Genomic DNA, 23284 nt, shown 5'->3' with positions numbered 1-23284 from the left:
AGCCAAGCCACGGCCACAGCCCTGCTCCAACTGCCCAGCCAACACATGCTGTCGGAGCCTGCATCTCAGGCCAGACTCTGACCTGCATCCCCCCTCCCCTGGACGGAGCTGGTACCCAGCCCCGAGCAGCACCCGCTGCTCCCCCACGCAGGAGCATCCTGCCAGCCCAAAGCTTCCCAGGGCGCCGGTCCCAGCTGCGATCCCCCATTCCACCTCTCATGGACTGACTCTGGATGTGAACGTAGGAAAACCCACATGGAGCGAACCACTGATGGAGCTTCCGTCCTCCTTTAAACACCCCAGTTCCTCCTTGTCCTCCCTGAGCCACAGTTCTGCCAAACGCTCCAGCTTGGTTTTGTTTTCAAGAATACTTTTTCATTTTTCAGCCACTCTGGGGAGGCAAAGGGCTGTCAAGTCCTTCAGCTTCTACTCAACATGCCAGTGTAAACAGAAACATTTTAAATCACAAGAAAAAAACCCAACTATGCCCACATGTCAGCGTATGGCAGCTGTGATGAGGAGCTCATAGCAACAGGCTGGGAACTTATGCAGACATGAATTTCAATCAGTCCTCTGCTAAGGTTGAGGTTGGGGGAGTTTCAGAGTCATACATGAAACAGGACAATTAAATCTATCGTGGAACAGACATTTCTATCACACGTGAGAAACCCTGCTGTCTAATACAACCCAAAGTGACAGACAGATGGAGACCTACAGAGCAACAAAAGGAAGCAACTACAAAGCCAAACCCTGCCTGCCCTGAATTATAAAGCCAGACATTTTTGCCACGATTCATGGAGAACAAACACTGTTGTAATCATCAGTGTGTATCTCATCGTTTCTCCAGAATAAAGTCATGGATTTACAGCCAATGTCAGGTAATCCAAAGAAGAGGAGCTGTGACACCAGATCCATCTGCCCCAAACACTAAAAAGTCCTGGTTTAGCTCATTCCTGTCTTCTTTCTGCCCAGCTGCTTGCCAGCATTAACCGCCTTCCTTTCTTACCTGTCTGCCCTGGTTTTCTACACCAGTACTGCTCTGGGCACCAGTTCTCCTCCCATCACATTCCTTACCAGCTTCCTACCCACCTGCCCTCTTCTCGGCTCTCCAACTGCATTTCCTTGGAAGTAAGATCTAAACTGTGAATGTGACCATTGACATGTCAAGACAAGAATATAAATTACATCATCTCAGAAGACAGATGAAAGGCAAAAAGACATTGCATGCAAAATTCACAGATGCCTCTTTTGCTGTCCCTTTGCCTTTGACTTCCCCCTCCACGAACGCTGTTGACCCTGCACCGTGCTGGCTGTGGCTCGCTGTGCCAGCCTAGCCCACCGGAGCTGCCTGTGGATGGCTGCCAGAGCATCCCTCCCTGTGCCGCTGCTTCACCCAGAGACAACCCAGCCCACAGGGGTTACCGAGTAAGGGGCAGCCAGGCCACGTCCGGCAGAGTAAAGGGAAAGAAAACAACAGAAAATATTTGCTGATAACTTTCATTCTGCCAGATCAGCTAAAAACATATATTTGCATGTAACCGGCAGTGAATTCCAGCGCCTGAGCAGCAGGAATACCCCAAACCGGACAGTTCTCAGCCAAAGATCATGAAAAGATGCTGTAATCTGTAAAATATATTAGGTCTACTTACTGAACATTAACTCGAGGAAAACAGAAGTTTATAATCTTCAGAGATTATTGTTCCCTCTTACTACACCAGCCATACGTTTTGGGTTCAATACAGTGTTTTCTGTCTATAAAATGAGTGGTTTGAAACCTGGGTTCAAGCAAAGCAGCAAGCAGTGAATCTGGAGGTGGCAGGCCAGGGTCTTTGCAACGATGGTGCTGTTGCTTTGGCTCCAAGAGAGCTTTCCCTCCGCACGAGCCTGGGATAAAACACCACGCAGTAACAGGGATCCCAAAGCACCAAGGGCACAAAGCTGAACTGCACTTTCCACCCTCACTGCCCTGCTAAGAGGCACCATCCCGTGCTGTCTCAGGCCAGGCTCCTCCCTGCCAGCACAGGGGGTCCCAGCCCCAGGCTGCTGCTGTCCCCTGCTGTCCCCGTAAGCAGCCAGCCCCACCAGCGCCCAGCGGACGCCTGGAGGGATGCCAGCTGGAGGTCATTTTAGAACTCCGAGTCCTGTCTGCTGAGCATGGCACGAGCCATTGGACACCTGCTTGCTGCTCCCCAGTCTGCACCAGTTCACTGTCCCAGTGCACGGGCTGGCGGTCATTCGGAGGGGAGAGGCTGTCCTCCCCAGGCTGGGGCAGAAACCTCAGGGCCCGAAGCGCAGTGAAGCAGAGGAGGGCACTGCGGCACCTCAGCCCTGCAGGCAGGCTGCGGCCCACGGCTGTCTGGTGCTCCCAGAGCACGCTTGCCTCGGCACACCGCTGCTCACACAGCCGGGCCTGCACAGCCACTGCACAAGCACACCGATTTATTGGTTGCCATCTAGCAACAAACCCACGTGTGGAAAGCTTTTCTGCTGGCAACCCACAAACGCCTCTCCAGTGGTGGGTCTGCCTGCACCAGAACCACTTGGCACATCTACTGGTAGCAAAAGATGCTCCCACAGACGTTCATACTCCTTTCACTTCTCCACTCCTCCAAAGCAAGATAGAGGGCTTCTTTTTTACTGGGGAGAGGTTGCCCGGATTTGTCTGCAGAAGGCAGTGTGAGGACCTGGCCCAGCCTTGCTAGATGCCGATGTCCAGGTTTAGGAATGAGATGCTGCTGTACAGCTCTGATGAGACCGAGCTGCTCTCCAGGGTGCGGGTCCAACCAGGCAGTGCAGATGGAGCATGCTCCTCTGTTGAATCCTCACTCTCTGTGCTCCTAAGAAAACAAAAAAAGAGAGATGCTGTTTGCAAACTGCTTCTGTTGCCAACTGCACACCTGAATGGCCTCTAGCAGCCAGCTCAAAGATTTGCCAACTCTTTGGACAGTCCAAAAGGAATGTAGAGACAGACAAGGAACAGTAGCATAGATGACTCGTAAAGTCTGTGATCCAGGAAACCATTTCACACCGGACAGCCCATGTTTGCAGAAGGAGTCAGCAGCTCTACAAGGAGATCGAAGGCTGCCAGACGTGTCGTGCTTCAGACCACAGGGGAACAAAATACCTCCAGTGTTATGTGCCATGGTCGTGGACCCAGATTATGGGACACATGGCCTTTTTACCCAACTTTCTTTAATCACAGGGAAAGGCATGAACACAGATTCTGAGCCTCTGTGGGTCGATCCCACCTTGCCACCAAAAGCAGATGCACAGACATAGCTGGCAGTCACACGCAGACACATGCGCACACAGGACAGGCAAAATCCCCACAGAAGCGCGGACAACACCAAGGGTGGTGAAAATTTGGAGAAAGCTGGTGATGGAGCTGAAAATGGAGCAGGCATCAGTGTGCAATCCTGAGAGGCTGGAGCAGCAGAGGAGTCTGGGGTAAGTACGCACACAGAAAGATGTGCACAGCGCCGGAGCCCTGATACAGGGCAGATTTGGGTAAAGGAGAGAGCGTGGCACAGGCTGGGGAGGAAAAAAGGAGAACAGGGAGCTCCAAGGGACGGAAAAGGTGGGGTGTTTCAGCTGTTAGGTGTTAGCACAGAAAGTGAAGGATTTTAGCCAGGGAGCTCATGACCGAAAGTGATAGCAGGAACAGGGAAGACGGGCAGAACGATCAGCAGGATCTGTCCATCGCTTGCCAGCAATGCGGTGAGCGTTGCTGCAGGTGGGCTTTGCCCCCGTGCTGCGAGATGCCCTCCAGCAGCACTGTGCCTCGCGGGGACTTACGGCACGGCGTTGAACTTCCTGCGCAGAAGGTAGTCAATGACATCGGGGTCAGTCTGAAACAGCCTCCTTAGGACGCCACATTGCATTTCTGGAGAGACCTGGGAGGGATACAGAGACATGCTCACTCGTGCCATCTCCTCCTCTCTGGAGGAAGATGAACAGAGGCAGCCAAGGACAGCAAAAGGACTCCAGGTCAATTGTGCTCACAGACCCTTCGTGCTGGTGCCGTGTCCCACACACCTGCCAGGAGGCTGAGCAGGATCTTAGCCCCTGCTTTTCCCACACTAACCCCGCTCCTTTGGCTGCCTGCAGACAATTGCTACAAGGCTTGTTGGGGACCTGAAATGTCACATTCCCATAGACCTGTAGGAAATGGACAATTCTCGGGAATTTTCCCAGGTCCTCTCCTAAAACCAGGGCCAGGAGGATTGCTCAGTGTATGCTGCTGCTGATCCAGGGGGGTTCTGCCAGGGTTTCAAACACAGCCTCCGCTGGGTTGTCCACAAGAAGAGCAGCCACTTGAGCTATATGACTGCCTGCCGCCCACCTACATCGCATCCCTGGGGGACTGCTTCAGAGTGCCCGAGCCCACATGAAGCATCAGTGGCCCTCGCGCCAGCACCTTGCTGTGCACCCTCAGCGGCTCTCCCACTCAACCACCATACCTGCCTCTGAGCAACCCTGCCTGCGCTCAGGTACCGCACTGCACAGCACTTGCCCTTTCCACGAGCATCTCCCAGAGCGGCAAAGGGAAGCGCAGAGCCTGGAGAGGCAACCCCAGTCTGCCATGCCTCCCTGGCACCCGTGCTGCAGCAGGGCAGAGTGCAGAGTGCAACAGCGAAGGCTTGAAGCCCAGCTGGACAACCATGCAGAGCAAGATTCTGCCAGGAGAAAACACAGGGGGTCTGTAGGAGGTTGGAGAGAGGATAAGGCCAGACCCTTCCCAGAGGTGCCTAAGCACAGACCGAGCTGCAGCAGGGATGAGCTGCAGCAGAAACACTTCTGACAAGGAGAAAATTCTTCCCCCGAGGCTGGTGCAGCCCTGGGGCAGGATGCAGAGAGGTCACAGTCTCCATCCCTGGAAATAAGCAAACCCCAGCTGGATGTAGCTCTGATCTAACTTTGAATTGAGCCCTGATCTGGTTGGCCTGGAGGTCCCAGAGCTCTCTGTCCATATGAACCTTTACCTGACCCTAAAAGATGCTTTTGGGAACCCCAGGTCGATGCATCCCCTAGGACAGGATAAGCCCTCCCTGCCTCGCACTGATGGTCTGAGTCACCCGCTGAAGAGTAGACCTGAAGCGATCCCATCCTTTGCTGCCCTCACTAGCTCTCCCCACTGTGCTCTCCCTCACTAGCTCTCCCCATATCTGCCTAAGGCTGTGGCATCTCCACCCCAACACCACTGCCTTCCAGCTCCTTCCCTTTTCCAGGATCTCCTGTTTTCTCCTGTTCTTCCCCCTCCCTCCCCTCACTGGGACTTTAGGGAAGAAACAGCACTGAGGTACCACTCCTGCAGTTGCTGTTGGCCAGCTGATTCCTGTCCCAAATGAGGCCAGTCAGGCATCACTGGGGTGAAAAGCGACAAGAGGGAACCTGTTCATGGCGTGACCCTCAGCTCTGCCTTTACGATGCCAGTAACAAGCCATCCCAAAGTAACAATTACACCTGCCATGAGGAATGAATCACATTTTCATAAGCTAACTTGATTAATCTGCTGCTAAGTGGGGCTGTGAATTCATCCTTCCTCCTGCTGCCATTAGGAGAGTTCAGAGAGGAAGGCAGGGTCTAGAGAAGCTGCCCTGAGAAAGCCTCACCTACCATGAACAAGGTCTGGTAGTGCTCAATCAGCTTCTGGAGTACCAGTATGATGGCAGCACTGTCTTCAAAGTTCACGGCACCAGCGTCTTTCTCTCCAGGCTTCTCCTTCTGCAGGATGTTGGGACCAAAGACTGTGGCCAAGTTTGAAACTGTCATTTTATTCCCAGGAATCTAGCAAGCAAACATAAAAGGAAATTGCAGATTATAGATGCACCGGCATCCCAGGATAGCCTCACCCACCCCAGGACAGGAACACAAGCTGCTGAGTGAGGCCAGGGTGTTGATCTGGGTCCCATTTGGTCCTCTCTGAGCTGGTGGCAAGGCCAGCGTGAAGGGTTGTGGTGCTGGAGCATACGCTCATCCCCTCCATGCATCAGGGTCTCCATTCCCATCTACCTTGCTTTCACAACCCCCACAAAAAGGTAACAATCAATATTTCTGTATCATCTTACAATATGGGACAAAGACAGTCTCTGAATCATGGAAAGACTTGGAGCTTGAATTGTCCAGAGAAGTCAAAATCAGCCCTGATGCACAATCCTAAGTCCTTCATGAAAGATGGATGTGGAAAACCAGAATTATTCCACCAAAAATGCCCCTTGTGCTGCCTACGGACACACAGCCAGGTCTCTCTGGGGTTACTGCAACTCAGAAAAATCACTCAGCTGGTCCAAGAGCAATGCAGATCTGGCAAGGACAAGGGGATTTATCAGCAAATTGGTTTTGCCAAAGGATTCACCCAGGCTTTCAAAAAGCCCTGCTTGGTTTAAACCAACGAAGTCTGAGCGATCCCTTCTTCATGCAGTCGACCAGTTTGGGCCAGCCTTACCTCCTGACCATCAGGGCCCCAGGAGCTCTCGGCGTGCCGGGCCACCTCGCTGAGGAACCGCAGGAGCCGGTGCAGCGTGTCGCTGTGGCAGGGGGGCAGCAGGAAGAGCAGCAGCTGGAGGGTGGCCAGCTGCGCCGGACCCTGCATGGCTAGGCAGAGAGCAGCCCGTTAATTAACGTGGTTCCCAGCCCACTAGGCACTTCCAGCTGGACAGCCCTCATTTACATCCACAGTAACGAGCTCTGAAGGGAGCCAGACTGGTGTCTTACCCCTTATCCCATCCATGCAGGGAGCATATAATTAATCCCACTGCTGTCAAGTGGTTTTGGCAAAGAAGGGTGGTGAGGAAGGATCTGGGAGCCAAATGTTTGAAAAATTTTACGTGGTGTGGTGTGAATTTTCATGGATTCACCCTAGAATCCACACGCGGTCCAGGGCCATTCAGCCTTTTTATTAACAGTATCAGCAAGGGGAAAAAGTCACCTCTCTGCAGTGACAGTGACACCGAGCTGGCAAGGGAGAAGGACAGGGGGACAGCAAACAGTCAGCCAGCCAAGGCTGGAGAAAGTACCTAAAAACATAACAAGGAGGGTATGACGCAAGGGGGACGTTCAAAGCTCTGTGTGATGGATGGCTGTGAGGAAGGAGCAGCGGATGGGGGGTGCATGGTCCCATATCCTGCTTGGTGCTGGCTGCGCGGGGGGCTCCTCAGGTCACTTCTATAAGGAGAACTGGCAAGATCTTCTGGTTCAGGATCACAAAGCCAGTGTGAGCTGAAGATCTGCTCAGATCACACACGCTGGCAGCAGCAAGAAAGCAGGTGATGGCACTTAGCCTGTAATGGAGCATGTAACTAAACCGCAGCCCTGCAACCTGCTGAAGGCCGTGCCCAGCACACAGCTGGGTGGGCTCAAACCACAGCTGGGCAAGCAGATGGAAGAGAAATCCACTCCAGGCTATAAAACATTAACAAGACTTCAGGCTCAGGTTACTTGAAGACCACCAGGAGGTGGAATATTGGAGAAAACAGCACTAAAGTTTTTACACAATCCTCTAAGAGATCCCGGCTGCTCCTGGAAATGGGATAGTGGTCCAGAACAACCTGGCTCTAGCCACAGGTGCTCGCCCTGATGTTAAGCCTGGAAGACACGGCTGTAGCCTGTATGCATCACTCCAAAAAAAGATGTATTTCAGTACTGTGAATATTCTGCAGTTCTGCTTGGCTTTGGGGGGCAAACAGCAATGATCTTTATTAACTTTCTCATCCCACATGAAGCCCATCTTTATCTAAAGTAACACCAGTTTCCACTGGGAAGGCATACAGAAGGTAATTCACTTGACAGTTCCCAGCCATTTGCTTTACCCTGTGCCCTAAAAGTCCTTGTATATGACAAAGGTGTATCATTTATTCTCCTGTATTTTAGGATGCAGACTTGTATGAGAGATACTGTCACTTCATATGCAGCAAGAGATGAAAATACAAACAGAAGTAACAGCTTAGCAGATCTGGACAAGGGTTAGAGGCTGCTGACCCATAGGGAGAACACGTGACATTGCTGGGGAAGGGTGAAAGGTGGGACTGGCAGTGACCCTGACCCTTGCAGGGGCTGACTGCAGGCCCAGGGACAGTGCTGCAGGGCAGCAACCCAGGTCCTGCCACTCCTTCACTGCCACCCGCGGTGACTTCAGCAAGGACAGGCTGGCTTACGCTCCTGCTTTGCAGCGCAGGTGTGCTGTATGCTCAAATACCTGAGCCTGGGGGCAGATTTGCCTTATACATTCCCTTAAATCCCTGTACACCTCTGCTCCCCCCACCCACATGCCCCATCTTCCTCCCTGGCATGGCACACAGCCATCAGCAAGCCCACTGGTGTGGAGCTGCTCATTTTTGACGTGGAAGCGGGGATTCAAGGATCTGAAGAATCAAATCTGAGGAGAGAAGGATGGCAAAAGGGAAGCAAAGACATGGTGAAGGAGACTAAGGTAAAGTGATGCTGGAAGCTGTGAAGACTGCTTAAAAACTCAGTCACCTGAAATATGGATGGCAGGGGGACCTGGGCAGAGGATTTGCAAAGATGCCTGTACAGGCAGTGCAAACTGCTGGGCTGAGCTCCTGCGCAGCACGCCAAATTGTGCTGAGACCTGGTACTTGCATAAGAAGAAAATTCCCTTTGTTTTTTTTTTCCTTACAAACCCAAGTGTGATGGGTGGGTGGTGCAGAGTGAGTCTCTGCCAGGGTACTCACAGGCTGTGCTGAGGAAGGCTGCATAGAGCTCTCTGGGTATCAGTGAATCTGGCATGTCCCGAAGAAACTCTTTCAGCAGAGCAGCCACATCATGAACACTTTGATGCTCATCCAAGAAAACATCCACCCCTCGGTCAAACTCCTCCCTCAGCTTAAAGATGGAAGAAATAAGAATAAAAGCAACAGTCAGTTCTTCCTCTTTATATGACTCATGCTGCCAGGATCTGTCCCTGTACAGAGCTACTGCAAAGGCAGGACACAAGGGCTGGCTACTTCTGACATCCCTCCGACTCAGGGCACCCCCAAGAAAAGGCACACCAGAGCCCAGCAGCCTCCTGCTGCCTTGAGGATAGGCCATGGGACCAGAAGGAGCCCCTGGCTCTGAATGGCCAACCAGGGCGTGGAAGCTTGGCTAATGGCAGCTTGGAGAGATGAAGCCTGCTCCCTGTGGCTGGGAGAAGGACCCAGCAGCAGGTTAAGGCTATCTGTGATCCAGCATGTGCCTGTGATATCTTAGACCTCTCCACACCAATGTCTGCTTTATTCATTCCCCACCCACACATGCATCTGCCCTTCGCATGCAGTACTGCCACAGAGGATGCTTCACCTGCTGAACTCTTTTCTTGGAACTCCCAACCCGGAAGATGCCCACCGTGTGGAGACCTGGGGGACAGACAGGTTAGTGCGCTCGTTCCCACAGCCCCCTGCCACCCCGACCAGCTCTGGGAGCACCTCAGCATCATGGAAGTGGTTCTCTTGCACTGCAAGGCAGCGTGTCCTTCCCTGCTTCTGGCAGAGGGGTTAAAAAGAAAGGTTTCAGAGCTGTAAGGTTTTCGGGGGCTACCTGTGGGCCAGGGAGATCTCATCCGTGCAGACACTCTGAGCTGGGTGCTGTGTTGCAGGGGGAGTTAAGGCCAGAGCACTCCAGGAGATGGGTCGCTGACACGCAGTGACATTCACTTCTCAGCCCAGATGCTGCACCCAGCCCGGCAGACCCTCCCCGGTGGCTTTTCGGGAGTGTGCCCTGCCCCAGGAGTCGTCTGCCTCCTCCGTCTCGGGAGCAGCTGGGCTGGAATCCCCAGGAGGGGTTTTACCGACCTACCGCGGGACACGCGGCCCGGCTGGAGGGGCATGCGCATTTACCGTGCGTCTCAATGTGTTTGCAACATCTGTCCACAATCCGCGGGACCTGCCAGGTGATGGGGTTGAGGCTCAACATCTTTTTCTTGCCCAGGCTTCTCTGTGGGTCCAGCTCGTGGGGGTGTGACAACTGCAGCGCCTCCAGCAGCTTGGAAGCGTCTCTCAGGTCAGTGATGGAGTCCACGGACATGGCCCCCTGAGGTGGAGCAGAGGTGATTCTCAGGGTGGCAGGAACTACCCTACAAGATCCCAGTACACCGTCAATGCTGTGACCTCAGGAGTTTGTGGGAAGTGGAGGCATCACCTCTGAACAAATGCTGAGGTCTACAGAGCCTGTCTGGGGTTGCAGGAGAACCACAGAGATGCCTTCCATCTCCCAAGTGCTCATTTAAGTGCACTGCTCCTGGTGGGAGGTGTTCCTAAATGCAGCCTTCCCACTGAGGCAGCCCCTACACCACGTGCAGTCATGGGGAAAGAGCAAATTTCCCCACATCTTTCACCTCTGACTGCACAACATGCTACACTGAGTTACCTGTTCTGGAGCTGCTTTACACCAGGGGTTACAGGCACTTCGCAAGAGGCAGGCGTGGGTCTCTGCTCCAGAGAGATGAGGCAAACCAAACCCAGCCCAATACCCACCTCCTCTTGCAGGACACAGGACTAAGGCCAGGAGGGTGGCCAGGCTGCCCGGGCAGCCGCTTTGATGCAAGGCTAGTCAATGCAGAGCAGCTGGGCCGCACAGCCACTGGCCCCACAGCAACGAGGGGTCCGTCCCTGCCACGTGGCCAGGGAGCCGACATGGCCACCACCAATGGCAGCAACTTCTGGTGGGAATTTCACAAGTGCGAGGCCCCATCTCCAACTGCAACATTGCCAAAAACGTGACATTGTTTCATGGAAAAGTCATAGCTGTCCACAGTGCTTCTCACCAAGATGTAATGCAACAAAGGAGTAGAAAAATCCCTGCCACTGATGAATGTCCTCCTATCCCTCTCTGCCTTTGGCTGCCTGGCCACGTCCTTCTGGTAACCTTGGCTCCGTAAGAGCTGAGCTAGTAAAGAGTGTCCCACGCCTCGCCACCCAACTCTTGGGGGAAGCAGGGACACCCCATTTCCCTGAGGGCAGGCTGGGACCAACCCAGCGCACAGCACTGATAACTCACATTCATCAAGAACAGACCCTGCCGAGGTCGGAGCCTCCCCCAGCCTGCAGCACCATCACAGTGCAGCCCACTTTTCCAATCGTACCCTTCGCTGGCTCCAGGAGCTGTTGTCAAGAAGAGTTGGGGAAAGCGGCTCCTCCGGGAAGACCCCACAGGGTACCAGGCCACAGCTCCTGCCCACTGGGGACTTCTTCTGCCTCTGAGCCCGAAACCTTGTCACTGTCTCTTCCACCTCCAGGCACAGCCGGCGACTCTTCTTCACTGCGTCCTGCAGTTGCCTGTAGGCACGGTCATTGGTGATGACCTGGAAGAGCGGGATCCCGAAGGTCTGAGGAGAGCAGTCTAGGGAAGAACATGGCAGAAATAAGAAAGTATCACTAGCAGGGAAAAGGGAGGGGGAGCTGCACTAGCACAGCTCAACTGCCAGGGGCACGCGTGCATGCCTGGATAAAGTGATTGACCAACAGAAGGGAGTACCAGGATACTGTAAAGGTACCGCCAGCAGGAGAGTGAAAAGGACAATAAAATCCTCTTCAGAGTTTATAAAGAGTTTCAGAGAGTATAAAACCAATTCAATGCATGACAAGGAGATCTGTAGCTTGAATCTGGGACAGCAGTCCTGTAACTACCAGTGTCCTTGCATGCTCTGTCCCCTCCTGCTCCCTTCTCCAGCTCCCCAGGAGTGCCTGGGCAGGTGGGAAGAGCATCTCCAGTGACCCTGGGCAAACCCAAAGGAGAGCTGCTGCCCTGGAAAGCTGCAGGACACTGTGTGGTGGGACTCAGGGTGCAGTGCCATCAGAGAGCTGAGCAGCGAGGGCATGGTGTGGGAGACAGTGTCCTGGAGGAAGGGGAAGGAGGTGCAGGGGAGCTGGGAAGGCAGCAGGAAAACTGGCCTCCATCAACATGCTTGTTGCAACCTGTCCCAGTTTTTCCTGAACTTCCCTTCCTTGTATTGGTTACAGCCTCACAAAGATGCCATAGCATCTATGAAGTGGAAACTTCATAAAGGAGATGCAAAGAGAGCTCTCCTTACTTCCAGCCTCCCCACCACCCTGGGCCAAGTGGGTTTGCAACTGAAGTACAAGCCACAAATCCAATTAGTAAAATATCAGACTGCTGCTCAATAATTTCCTTAAGTGAACTTTGTACAAAATTAGTAAGGGCTCATTCCCAGCTGGCTGTGCTCTACAGTTCTGGTTTTCCCAGGTTTGTGGCTGATGTCCTTCAAGGGACAATAAAACAGAACTAAAGTAGCAAGACCAGGGCTAAAACAGGCAGGCAGAAATATTCGCGTGTGTGCATCTTTACAAATGCATGTTCATGTGCACACATATTTTGTCCACACGCACACGCATCTCTTCCAGACTCCCTCAGGCTCATGCACGTACCGTTACAGCCCATGCTGGAGAACTGCAGAACAACACGGGACAAAGCACCTGGCTGAATTCAGGGACCTCCCAGCTCAGCTTCATCAAAAATCACCAATTCTGTTTGAGAGCAGGGACCAAAACCTGGGGAAAAGGGAGGCTGCTCACCTTTCTTATCCTTGGAAAAGCTCTCCAGTTTCTGGTGGATAGATTTACTGCCTTTAGGTCCAACTATGAGGAGAAAAGAAAGCAAAGGTCCTCCATCATCAGGCTGTTTTAGCACGGTCTCCCCTTAAAGACATTTACCTTTCTGTATACTTGTGAGCGGAGCATGGCCACAGGCAGCTCCCGTGGGCAGAGGGACACTGGGGGCCTGAGGTGGCCATGGACCAGAGAGGGATGAGGCCATGAGGCCACATGGGATGGCATGGGATGGCATGGTGGGTATCACCTACCTGGGGGAAACAGCCCCAGAGATGGGCCACCATCCTCTCCAAGCGGAGGAGGGGACCCCTCCAAGCTCAGGCACCTGGACCCCATGGCACCAAACCGTAGCCATGGGTTAAAGACACCCCAGCTGTGGGACTCACCCCACGTGCCTCAGACCACAGCCCTGTAAACCTCTCTCCATCAGGGCTTACTGATGCCTTGCTATCCAGATGTGCAATCCGGCAATGCAGAAAACTGCAGGTCAGAGCATATGAACCATCAGCGGGGCAGCAAATTAACTGGGATTACAAAATGGAGAACACATGAAAGAGCAGCAGAAAACCTTCAGCTGTCCAAAGGCTGTAGCTTAAAACTGTTCTGGCCACCTTTAAATTCTACATACATGTTATACACGACTGTATTAATTATGATGTCCTAGAAATGACTCAGAAAGCTACCCTAATTTATCCTCAGAAGTCTGGTCTTGACACTGGAAAAAGGCATGCAGCCCCAGAAAAGCTTTTGCCAATGTTTTACAGAGCACAGACAAATAAAGTCAGACAAAACACACATCGCCAGATATCCTGCAGTGGGCCGAGAGAGGCAAGCCCTGCTCCTAATTATTCCCCACGTTGCGCTTCCAGAGACAGCAGCTCAGCAGCAATGAATTGAAAAACGAATTCACTGCCCACCCTAAATCCTTCCAAGAGACATCGCCCCTGTTCTGGCTTGTGCTCCTTACTCCTGAGGAATTCTTTTCCTAGAAACAGCTTATACAATTGTTTGGGTTATTTTTGTAAGATTAAGAAGAAAGCTATGAAAGTTGGTATGAGCAACACGTGCATAAATCACATTAACTATTCTGCAGCGCCATATGTGTTGTTTCATTCAAATGACCAGATAGCGGGAAGATGAACAACAACCTGGAGACAAAACCCACTCAGTCAAGGAAACAAAAGGCCAGCAAAACGCTGCTGTTAGGAGGGGTGACACAACGTGCTGAGGCTGAGCATCTGCTTAACTCTCCACTCCTAAAGCTGTGCAGATGTTCCTAAGGGAAACAAACCACGAGGCAGGAGGTAAAAGAAATTGTCAGGATCCCCCTGTCCAGAAGCCCAAGCTGATATCTCCCTCACAGAGGAACGCGTATGATCCACTACAAACCTAGGAGACAAGGACAACTTCTTTTCACCAATGCATGACAGCAAGCCTGGTGCTGTGCATCCTTCAAAGATTTCATCTTTCCTGGTCATCTCCTGCTCGAACTGCAGACTTGGCCAAAATGAGATGTGACCCATGACTTGTTTGCTCTGTAGCCCAGGAGGGTCATCTTGAAGGAGGCTGTTTGCTGTAAGGGCTGAGATGCTGGAGAAGTTTGTTGGGATTGAATGAGGTAAGGACTGATGGAAGGAAGAGAGGATACTGAGGCTGAAGGTTGCCCCAAAGGATGGTTGGCAAGGGGAAGCATACCCTGTGATCCTCATTGTCTAGGTATCTGGAGATACAAGGATCAAAAGAGGTGCTGAACACCTTTTCCTCGAGGAAAAATCATCACAACTGTGCAATGGCTGTTCATTAAAGGCAGCAGGAATTTCTTATGGGGAGATGCTGGGGAGCAAGTACAGACAGGTGGATGGACCCAAAGGGAGACTGCGCAGCCCAGATTCAGGCATTTCCAAACATTATGAACTTCCCTTTGAAACGCTGGGACAAGAAAATGGTGTTTCAGGCAGAATAGTTTCATAGCTAATGCTCAGCATCTCACATCGACTCCCAGCCAGCTAACTGCCAAAAGAGCAATTAGCAGGTAGAAATCTAAAGGATATAAAGATGGACAAAAGGAAGGAGGGATTCCCTGACAGCAGCTGTTTCCTTCAAAAAACAAGTGAGCATGAGAGTCATGTCCAAAATACACAGAAGGATGAGATCAGAACTTTGCAGTCCCCTGCACTTACCCGCAGGAAGAGAGGAGCCATCAGACAAAATGCAGCACATTTAACAGCAAGGAAGGAAATATGTTTTGGGGGGTTTTTTTGGTTGGGTTTTTTTTTTTTTTTTTTGCATTGTGCTCTTCCCTAGAGAAGCTACTGCTGCAGGATAACACTGAAAATGGGATCACAACAGTTCAAAATAGAAAAAAAAATTAAAAGGAACCAGGATGTTTGTGGTCAGATAAAGGCAGCCTGTTGTGGCTGGTGCTGGAGCCCTAGAGCAACTGGGAGTTTCGTGACGAGAGGGAAGCCATCTCTCTTTTACTCTTCTTGAAGCCATTTCACTGCATGAAGCCTTCCAGATATTAAGAGAGGAAGCCATACTCGGATAGCACCCTGAGTAAGTACTTGCTGCCCAGTATGAGGTTGAATTTGGGCGTTAGGAAACGCTCCTTCCCTGGGATATGTCCCCAGAGGCATGGGGGGCTCCATGCTTGGGCTGGAGATGCTTCAGCTCCCTTTGCACCCGCACTGCTGGTACCACTCAAGCCTAGGGCTGCTGAGCCGCAGGCATCTCCTGCCCTGCTGGCATGCCAGAATACACCCCAGGACAGAGGAGCCATTTCAAGGTGGCCTGTCCACTCTTGATTTTACTCCCATGAGTAAATGTGGGAAGGATTCAGCTGATCCCCAACTCATTGCACTTGCCTGGTTAGATGTGTAGGCATCGGGGGAGACAGGCAGCTGTGGGAACCCTGAGAATGCCTATGTGTCTGTGTAGGCTAGGACAGAGAAGCTCAGTCCCTGTGGAGCTTCTATATTTATCTGCCCATTAATTTCAGTAGCACGTCTTCTAGCCTTGCATAAACCCCACCCCAGCATCAGGACTTTGTGCTGGACATGAACCCAAAACGCAAAGTTTGTCCCATCCCAACGGCATTAAGATAGTCCCAGCAGAAGGCCTTGCCAAATCATATTTAATCTGGTTTGGATTAGGGGGATCAGAGGCAGGCAACAGGCAAGGTCACATTCTCACACTCCTATGGACACACACACCCTCCTCAGAAGGCCAAATAGGCCTTCGAGGCTCAGACCAAAGCAGGGAACAAAAAATAAATTGGACCAAAACGTGTTTCAAATGTCTTTCCATAAACATCGCCCTGTGTTATGAAGTGTGGGCGTGGGGATGAGTAGCAGTAACAGCTCAGCCCCGAGCCCTCCCGCACCAGCAGCCACCCTCTCCCATCCTCTACCTTTAGCCAGGCTGACATCTCCAACAAGCAGCTTCTCCTGCAGCTGGTAGAGAGCAATCTCTTGCAGACTGGCTCTTTCCAACTCCGAAAGGCTGTGCAGGGGCACAGGCTGCATTTTGGTGTTCTGTCCTGGCAGAAGGGCTCAGATAAATGTCCTCTGTAAAACATATGTATGAAAATAAAAGAATCGCACATCACAGAGATGCCTGCTTTAGGAGAGAAGCTGCTGAAAAAGCCACAGGGTGTCTGCAAGTGCCGGAGACACTTGCCCCTCCTTCACCTCTCCCAAGAGCCAGCTGATCAGCAGGTGCCCCAACCACAGCATCTCCCTTTGACCATCCACGCAAAGGCCTTGGAGGCATCAGGGAGTACATGAGGGACCTCAGCCCTGGATGCCAAAACCTCACAGGCTCCCTGAGGCACCTGTGCTTGGCAGAGAGTTTCCTTCCTTCTGATTCTAGCTGCCATCAGTTTTCACATGAAACCCAACACCATCAGGTTCACGTACACAAGACAGGACACATCCTGGTTAGCCAGAGTAGGGACTGTGGTCCTGATGCTGGGACTTGGCCATTCTTCACCATGGGAATATAGTTCCTGGCTGGCATCAGCCTCAAGACCACATTCCATATGACCAAAGTCAGGATGGAGACAAGCCCGACCATCTCCTTACCAAACCTGGAAGGTACAACATGTTCCAAAACACAACAAAAACCCGTGTGAGAGGACCAAAGCCAGCAGCGCTTTGTCCTGCTTGGTCTGACACTATCTAACACGCTTCTCTTCCCACCTGGGAGCTCCTCAGCAAACAACAACCCACGGAGCCAGGGGCTCCATCCCAACGTGTCCTCACCTTGTGCCCGCAGACCTAACCTTCAGCTGCAGGTACAGGCAGCTCTGTTGGGATTGACTCCGGATACATTCAGACTTAAACTTTCATCATCCCCCTGCCCCACTAAGAAGTGGCACCCGGCAAAAAGCCCGTCCTGGCTGCTGGGACAGCCTGAGCATTTTGCAGCTCCCTCCAGACACCCACCTCGCTTCACCCCTGCCATCCAATGATCTCCACCAAGTCAGGGGGCCCAAGGCTTTTGGCATTAACAGCTCCTGGCAGCCCATCTTCATACAAATCAGCTGAACTCTGCTTCTGGCCAGCCCCCGACTGCAGCTCAATGCAAGCAAAACCATGGGCTCTGGGTGGAAAGGGCTTGGGACAAGATGCCAGACTCGGACTGGTCTTGGGAGGATGCTGTGCAGATGTGCGCCCCTCCTCTCCTTCACCCACATCCCACCATGTGCTGGATGCTGAGGCGCAAGGGATAACTGCGGAGTGGTGGCCTCCTGAGAGAGCCTTGGCTGTTCAGTGTGGGGACACGGGGGCTGCGCGCTCGCTGCCGCTCCCTCTCTGCTCCTGCAGCGTGCTCACCGGGCCGGAGGGGCTGGGCAGCTGCTTCCCACGCTGCAAGGAGGTGGGTGTAGCAGCTTTGCTCCAGTGTGAGTGAAGAGAAGACAGCTTTGGGGGTTTGGATTTTTTCAGTGATAAGAACCTTCTAAAAACTAAAAAGCAGCACACAACCCACTAAACGAGACTTACAGCCCCCTTTTATTCACAAGCTTTTCTTCTCTGCCTCCCCCCCCCCCCATTTTAAATTGGTTTATTTCTTATTTTAACACCTAACACTAGGCTTCATCTCTTGTAAGACTTCCAGCACCAACCAGTGCTTGCCAAAACCTCACCAACACCTGTACCCCTAGCACAGGCTGGACTGCAGCCCACAGCCCTTTGTGGGTCACAGCCAGATGCCGAATGCCCCATCCCATCTCCTGCATCCTTGGGGAGCTCTCCCTGTTGCCTGCAGCCTCCTGGAGAGGCCACGCAGGGCCACTGCACCCAGCTCCTCACCTTGCACTAACCTGGGTGCCCCCAGCCTCCCGCGACACCTCGCTGGCACCCAGCAAACCCTGCCATGGTCCAAATAGCAAAAAGCAGCAGTAAACAGAAGAAAGGACTGAGGTTATGAGCGTGTGCACAGAAAAGATATGGTCAGAGTACAGGCTGCGAAAGGAGCCTTCCCAAAGAAAGCTTTAAGGCAATAATGAAAAACAAACACGTGGAAATCTCCTAGAGCCAGCTGTGACAAGGCAGCCTCACAGGCTCTTGTACCAGCCTTCAGCGCAGCCCTGCCTGCCCACCTCCACCCCCTGTGCCCGGGGCAGTGTTTCTTTTGGCCAGGTTTCCAATATCTAAAGATACTTAGAGTTATTTAAATTTTTTAAAAAAAGAAAAAAGTTACACACTACCCAGTGGGGCACACCAAAAAAGGAATTCAGCTAAAGACAAAGATATTCTTGAAATGTTTGATGTTTATTACAAAAATTACGTGCCTCAGCACAGACGTGGTGACAAATGTGAGATGCAGCACAGCCAAGCTGCCTGGCACAGCTCAGCACCTCAGGGTGATTACCTGTGCAGGTGCCTACAACTGCCTCATACACTGGACTCAGGGGTAAACCACCCAGGAAAAGCTGGTGCAATTCCACTTACATGGCAGCTAATTCTGCAGGCAGCTTGATGCAGCACCGACCCCTACCCAGAGCCTCCCAGTCAGGGGATGCATTAGCAAAGGGGCCAGAAAATCACAATACCGTTGAGTTTTAGGTGAGGCACAGCCCACAGAGGCATTCATGTCTTGTTTTAAAAGGTGGGTGTTTTGTTTTTTTTTTCATTATTAAATTATTAAAAAACACCAGGAGCTGTTCTTTAGGCTCTGCAGCTTGTTTGGCCACCCCTCAGCCTTCTGCCCCTCCACGTGCTCCCTCCAAGGCAAGCTCAGCAGTCAGCCTTGAAAGTCATACATGGTTGTTTATAACTTTCATCCCACAAGAAAAAAAGTGTGTGGAAGGAAGAAGCAGCCCTTTAGGAATGTATTTTATTTACTGTCTCAACGGGGCTGCATGCAAGAGGCCAGTCTTAAAGTAAAGTAAGTAACTGGTGCTACCAAGCTTTGAAAACAGAGATGCTCGGCCAGGAGCTCCCCTGGGATGGCAGCCGGGGTGCAAGAAGGGGGTGCAGATAAAACATCGGCTTTGATGGGCAAGAACATCTCCCCTCGCCAGCAACAGCTCATGCGTTTCTGCCATGCCCAGAAATGAGGGATGAGCAGACGCGGTGCCCGAGCAGGAGCCTCCCAGCAGCGCGGGATGGACAGATGAGTCCCCAAGACAGACACACTGAAGGGAATTACCTTCCTGCAGGCGAAGCTCGCAGACGCCACAGATCCCACATCCACAGCCCCTGCCCGAGTGGGAGGGACAGAGCCGAGTCACCGAGGATGCAGCTGCCCTGGGTCAGGGCGGAGGAAACCCGATTAGGAGAGGGAGCAGAACAGAGGGAGAGCAGGAGGGCAAGCTGCTGCTTATCTGGCCCTACCCATAAGGGCTATGAGAACAGCCCCATAAAGCACCCTCACCGGCTTTCTGACAAACTCCTGCTTCATCTGTTAACTCCAAAAACCCTGGCCTTACTTGTTGCAGCAAGCATGTATTTCTGCTCATGGGAGCAGCTAGGCCACCGACACCTCCGACCACCCCGAGGGCAGCCCCGCAGAGCCCCGCATGGCAGCGCGGTGGGCGGCAGGACAGCCCCTCCGGCCGGGCACTGGTGCTCCGCGCGAGGGGCACGCCGGTACACAGTAGGGGCAAAAAAACAGAGTACTGCAAATCCTCTCGTCGAGGGGGATGCTGTAGAAGGAATCTCACTAACTCGAAAACAAGAATAAAATGCCTTTCGCTGGGAGTGTTAACACAGCACTTCCTCTCCGCAATGACTTTCCCCGCTTATTTTTAGGACCAGGGCTTATTTAAGGAGATCTCATGGGAAAAGCCCAGTCCAGCTGCCCCTTCCATTCCCAAGTTGCTCCCCCATTTTCAGCACCGAAGTTAACCTCTTCCCAGCTAGAACAAAGGGCTGACATTTACCTTCCTTCCTCCTCACAGCACAGCCAGGAGCAGCGCAGGCTCCCTTCTCTTCCTTCAAGGTGATGGTTTTCAGAGCAGTGTCTTGCGCAGCCCCGAAGAGCTGGTGGGGGAACCTTCCCTGCCTGCTGGCAGGAGGAGAAGCAGAGAAGTGACAGAGAGGAGATGCTGCAGCTGAACACAGCTGAGGGGAGGAGAGGGGTGATGAGAACATGAAATTTCTGCCAAAAAAAACGAGAGCCAGAAACGCTGTGTGGAGAGAGAGAGAGAGAGCAGGGTTAGATGGGAAGGAGCAGCACTTCCCACGCCTGACAGTGTTTGTGCCTTGGCAGGGCATCGATCATGGCTCAGTTGATCTCCTCTGTCCCCATGCTTTCCCCTCTCCTACCTACCAGTAACTAGGACACCTACCAAAGCATCAGCTGTTCTGCCAGGTGAAACCTGGAAAGGAAATTTGCTGCCTGGGTGCTGGTCAATGAGGGCCCGTGGATGGTCTTCACGTTGGCTGCCCAGGCAGACCCCCCAGCTGCCCCATCACAGCACCTTCACAAGGACCGAGTCTCCAGGGCGGGCAGGCACGGGCAGGCTGGGCCAGGCACACGGCTGCGCTCCGCACCCATGACGGGCCTGAGGGGCTGCAGGGGTCCCCCGCAAAGCTCTGCTGTTAAAGTGCCCACAGACCCGACAGGACAGCTACCATCTCGCACAACGTGCTGTACGTGGAGGGCTAGACCCCAGAGAGACTTACAAATCTACGGCAACCCACAAGCCACCCAAAACTGGCACCTCCTTGCGCATTAACACGCTGATGAGCACCTTGGGGACCGCAGCTGGGCTCGTGGTCCATGACGTGGTGACGGCAGCGGTGCCACAACATGTTCCCTGGGCAGAGCCGTGCTGCCCCAGCTCTGCCCCAGTCCCACTGCAGGAAGCCGAGCTGAGGACATGGCGCAGAACCCCGGGAAGCCATCCAGCGCCTGCTCTGCGGGGGCCCACGTGCAGTACAGAAGTGGGTGACCGCCCGCATGAGGTTTAATGAAGGACCATCCCTGCACCCGTGCCCAAAGAGAGGGGAAACATCTGCAGCCCCTGCTTTCACTCCAGGTTTGCCCGCTAAGATGCACAGCTGGTCACAGCAGGTCACAGCACCGGGGTGACAGGCCTCATCTAGGGCTTGTCTCGCTGCTGCTGCTACTAATGGGACAGCTTTCCTCTTAGCAAAGGGCCCCCCAGCCCCCTCGCCCCCTCCGGAGGACTCAGCTGACAGTGCCCCAGCGCCAGGCAGTCCTGAACGGCATGCCCATCCACTGGTGGCCCTCCTGTCCCCCATGGGATTGCTAACACCAGCTTCCATGCAGCAATTCAAACCTCGGGATGTTCAGATGTGCTCACCGATGAGCGCGAGGAGATTCCTGGCTCACTCCTGGCCATCCACAGGCTCCCCTTTAAACCAGACATCTGCCGTTCCGTTGGGACCCAGCTCTGCCACTGCCCGAGGGAGCTCTGCATCTCCCGAGGGAGCAGGCACCGGCTGCCACCAGCCAACTCGCTTCCCTCCCCGCAGCAGCTGCGCCTTGAGAGGCCACAGCCAGGCTGGCAGCCCCCTCCAGCACAGCCCCTGCGCGGGAAGCCCCTCTGCAGGCTGCTGCACCTCTGTGGAGGCTGCGCGGTTCCCACTCCCTCCGTGCATCGCCTCACTGCCCGTCTGTGCCAGCAAGTATAAACTGGTGTTACCCACCCCAAAACCCACCATAAGCATCAGCCTCCACCTGCTTTGAAGAGGGAAGGAGGAGGTCACGGACCTTGCAGTCGCTGCCCATTGCATCTGAAGAGGCTGCAGAGGAAGCAGGGAGCATTTTGCAGCCATTTGCTATGGATGCCCTGCTGGCCCAATGTTTGTGAATGCCCTTGAAACATACTACGACAGTGCAGCCCCATGTTGGTAGAGGACTTGGGGTGGTGCACCCCCTTTCCTGCAGCAGGCAATGTAAGCTAGGTGAGAAAAAGGAAGCAGCAGGGACAAGATTTGCCCATAAAAAATGTTTATTCCTTAAAAATACAACGTTCACCTGCAGTGACACTATTCAGAACATTTCTTTAGAAGGGTTTTCATCTGCTTCCAGTGTAGCAAGTGCCAGGAGCAAGGAGGGCAGGCAGCCTGGTTCCGACAGACAGGTTTTATCACCTGTTCCTGTTGCCTGCACCCAAGCCTGGAGGGCCCTCACCAGCTGCTCCAGCTCCAGGAGGCACCCACTGCCAGGGCTCTCCCTGGAGGCAGGGAGGGTTTGATTACCTGCACCAGCATGTCCCTTCCATCCTCGCTGTCCAGGGAGCCCATCTGTAGAACAGGTTTCTCCTGGTGGCAAAGAGCACAGGGGGGTTCGGGGAAACCTCAGTCCCTCTGGAAGGGCACTGGTAAAGAAAGCTTGGAGAGGGGAAGGAGCAGGACCCAGGACTCCTCTGGCCCTTACTTGCTTTTACAGCAGCAAGCCATCATTCTGTAGGTCCCAGCTCCACTCCCTTCCGCTGCCCCACAGAACAACCTGCCTGCTCCACCATGACACTGCAGAAGACCGTCTCGGCCACACCAGCTCCCACAGGATGGGCCTTTTGCTGGCCAAGATGGCCTTTCCCAGTTACCCCTTCCACCCTGCAGCTGATACTCCGGAGGACTGGAGCATCATGAGTCCTTCTGCTGCATGAGCTTTCACGTTTTAGGTTAAATCCAGGCACCATGCCTCGTTCGCCCAGCTGATCTCCTCTGGATGCAGAGTCCAAGGTACATGCCTTTCCTGACTCCTCTGTGCTCTGACCATGTCTGACCTCTCCGCTCTAAAAGTCTCATTTTCTGAAGTTTCTTTCCTCATTTTCCAAAGGAGAGGTCTCTGCCGAACGCAGACTGCTACCCCGTCCCCTCTCCACCTGGCTGGACTGAAGGGACAGGGCAATGGCAATGAGTTCCTGCAGGCACATCTCCTCCACAACCACCCCAACTTCCCGCTGCCCTTGCAGAACAGGTATGGGGCTCTGCAACTGGAACCAACAATGATGAGGACAATGGTTCATCTAGGCTGCAGGAGCTGCCAAGGTTAAGTCAGCTTACGCCCCGTGTCAAACCACTTCCATAAAGAACAGATGGGTCATTCTGATACCAGACTCCTCTGAGAGGAACAGAAGGCCCAATACGCAGAGTGGACCTGCTGCGTCCCTGGGGCCTGGGTTAAAGATGTGAAGGGACAGCTGCCTACCCTGGTACAGCCCTCAGATTATTATCCATTATTGAATTTTCCAGCAGACGGCAGTGAAGTTGCAAGAAGCCCAAGGGCAATCAAGAGAG

General features: G+C 53.2%; 1 protein-coding gene across 1 annotated transcript; it reads right to left on the bottom strand.

Annotated features, from left to right (window-relative positions):
- Positions 1 to 1481: 1481 nt before the first annotated feature.
- Positions 1482 to 19372, bottom strand: ARHGAP36 (Rho GTPase activating protein 36). Its single transcript, XM_037408456.1, has 11 exons — positions 19218 to 19372; positions 15973 to 16129; positions 12528 to 12590; positions 11078 to 11334; positions 9834 to 10026; positions 9298 to 9353; positions 8691 to 8841; positions 6446 to 6594; positions 5617 to 5787; positions 3796 to 3893; positions 1482 to 2837 (listed from the first exon to the last, which is right to left on the bottom strand). Exons 2-11 carry the CDS (start codon positions 16085 to 16087, stop codon positions 2699 to 2701), a joined length of 1392 nt encoding a protein of 463 aa, XP_037264353.1. The 5' UTR covers positions 16088 to 16129; positions 19218 to 19372; the 3' UTR covers positions 1482 to 2698.
- Positions 19373 to 23284: the final 3912 nt, after the last annotated feature.

The sequence above is a fragment of the Falco rusticolus genome, chromosome 14, assembly GCF_015220075.1.
Source record: "Falco rusticolus isolate bFalRus1 chromosome 14, bFalRus1.pri, whole genome shotgun sequence".
NCBI classification, from domain to species: Eukaryota; Metazoa; Chordata; class Aves; order Falconiformes; family Falconidae; genus Falco; species Falco rusticolus.
The sequence above is the reverse complement of the archived record's forward strand: the minus strand, read 5'-3'. Positions and strand labels throughout refer to the sequence as shown.

Bases quoted from the DNA above. Each gene is read 5' to 3' on its own strand.
- ARHGAP36 (XM_037408456.1), bottom strand. From the start codon at position 16,087: ATGCAGCCTGTGCCCCTGCACAGCCTTTCGGAGTTGGAAAGAGCCAGT. The intron at 12,591-15,972 runs GTAGAGGATGGG...TTCTCCTCATAG, and splicing joins AGATGTCAGCCTGGCTAAAG to TTGGACCTAAAGGCAGTAAA. The intron at 5,788-6,445 runs GTAAGGCTGGCC...TTTGCTTGCTAG, and splicing joins GGGGCCCTGATGGTCAGGAG to ATTCCTGGGAATAAAATGAC.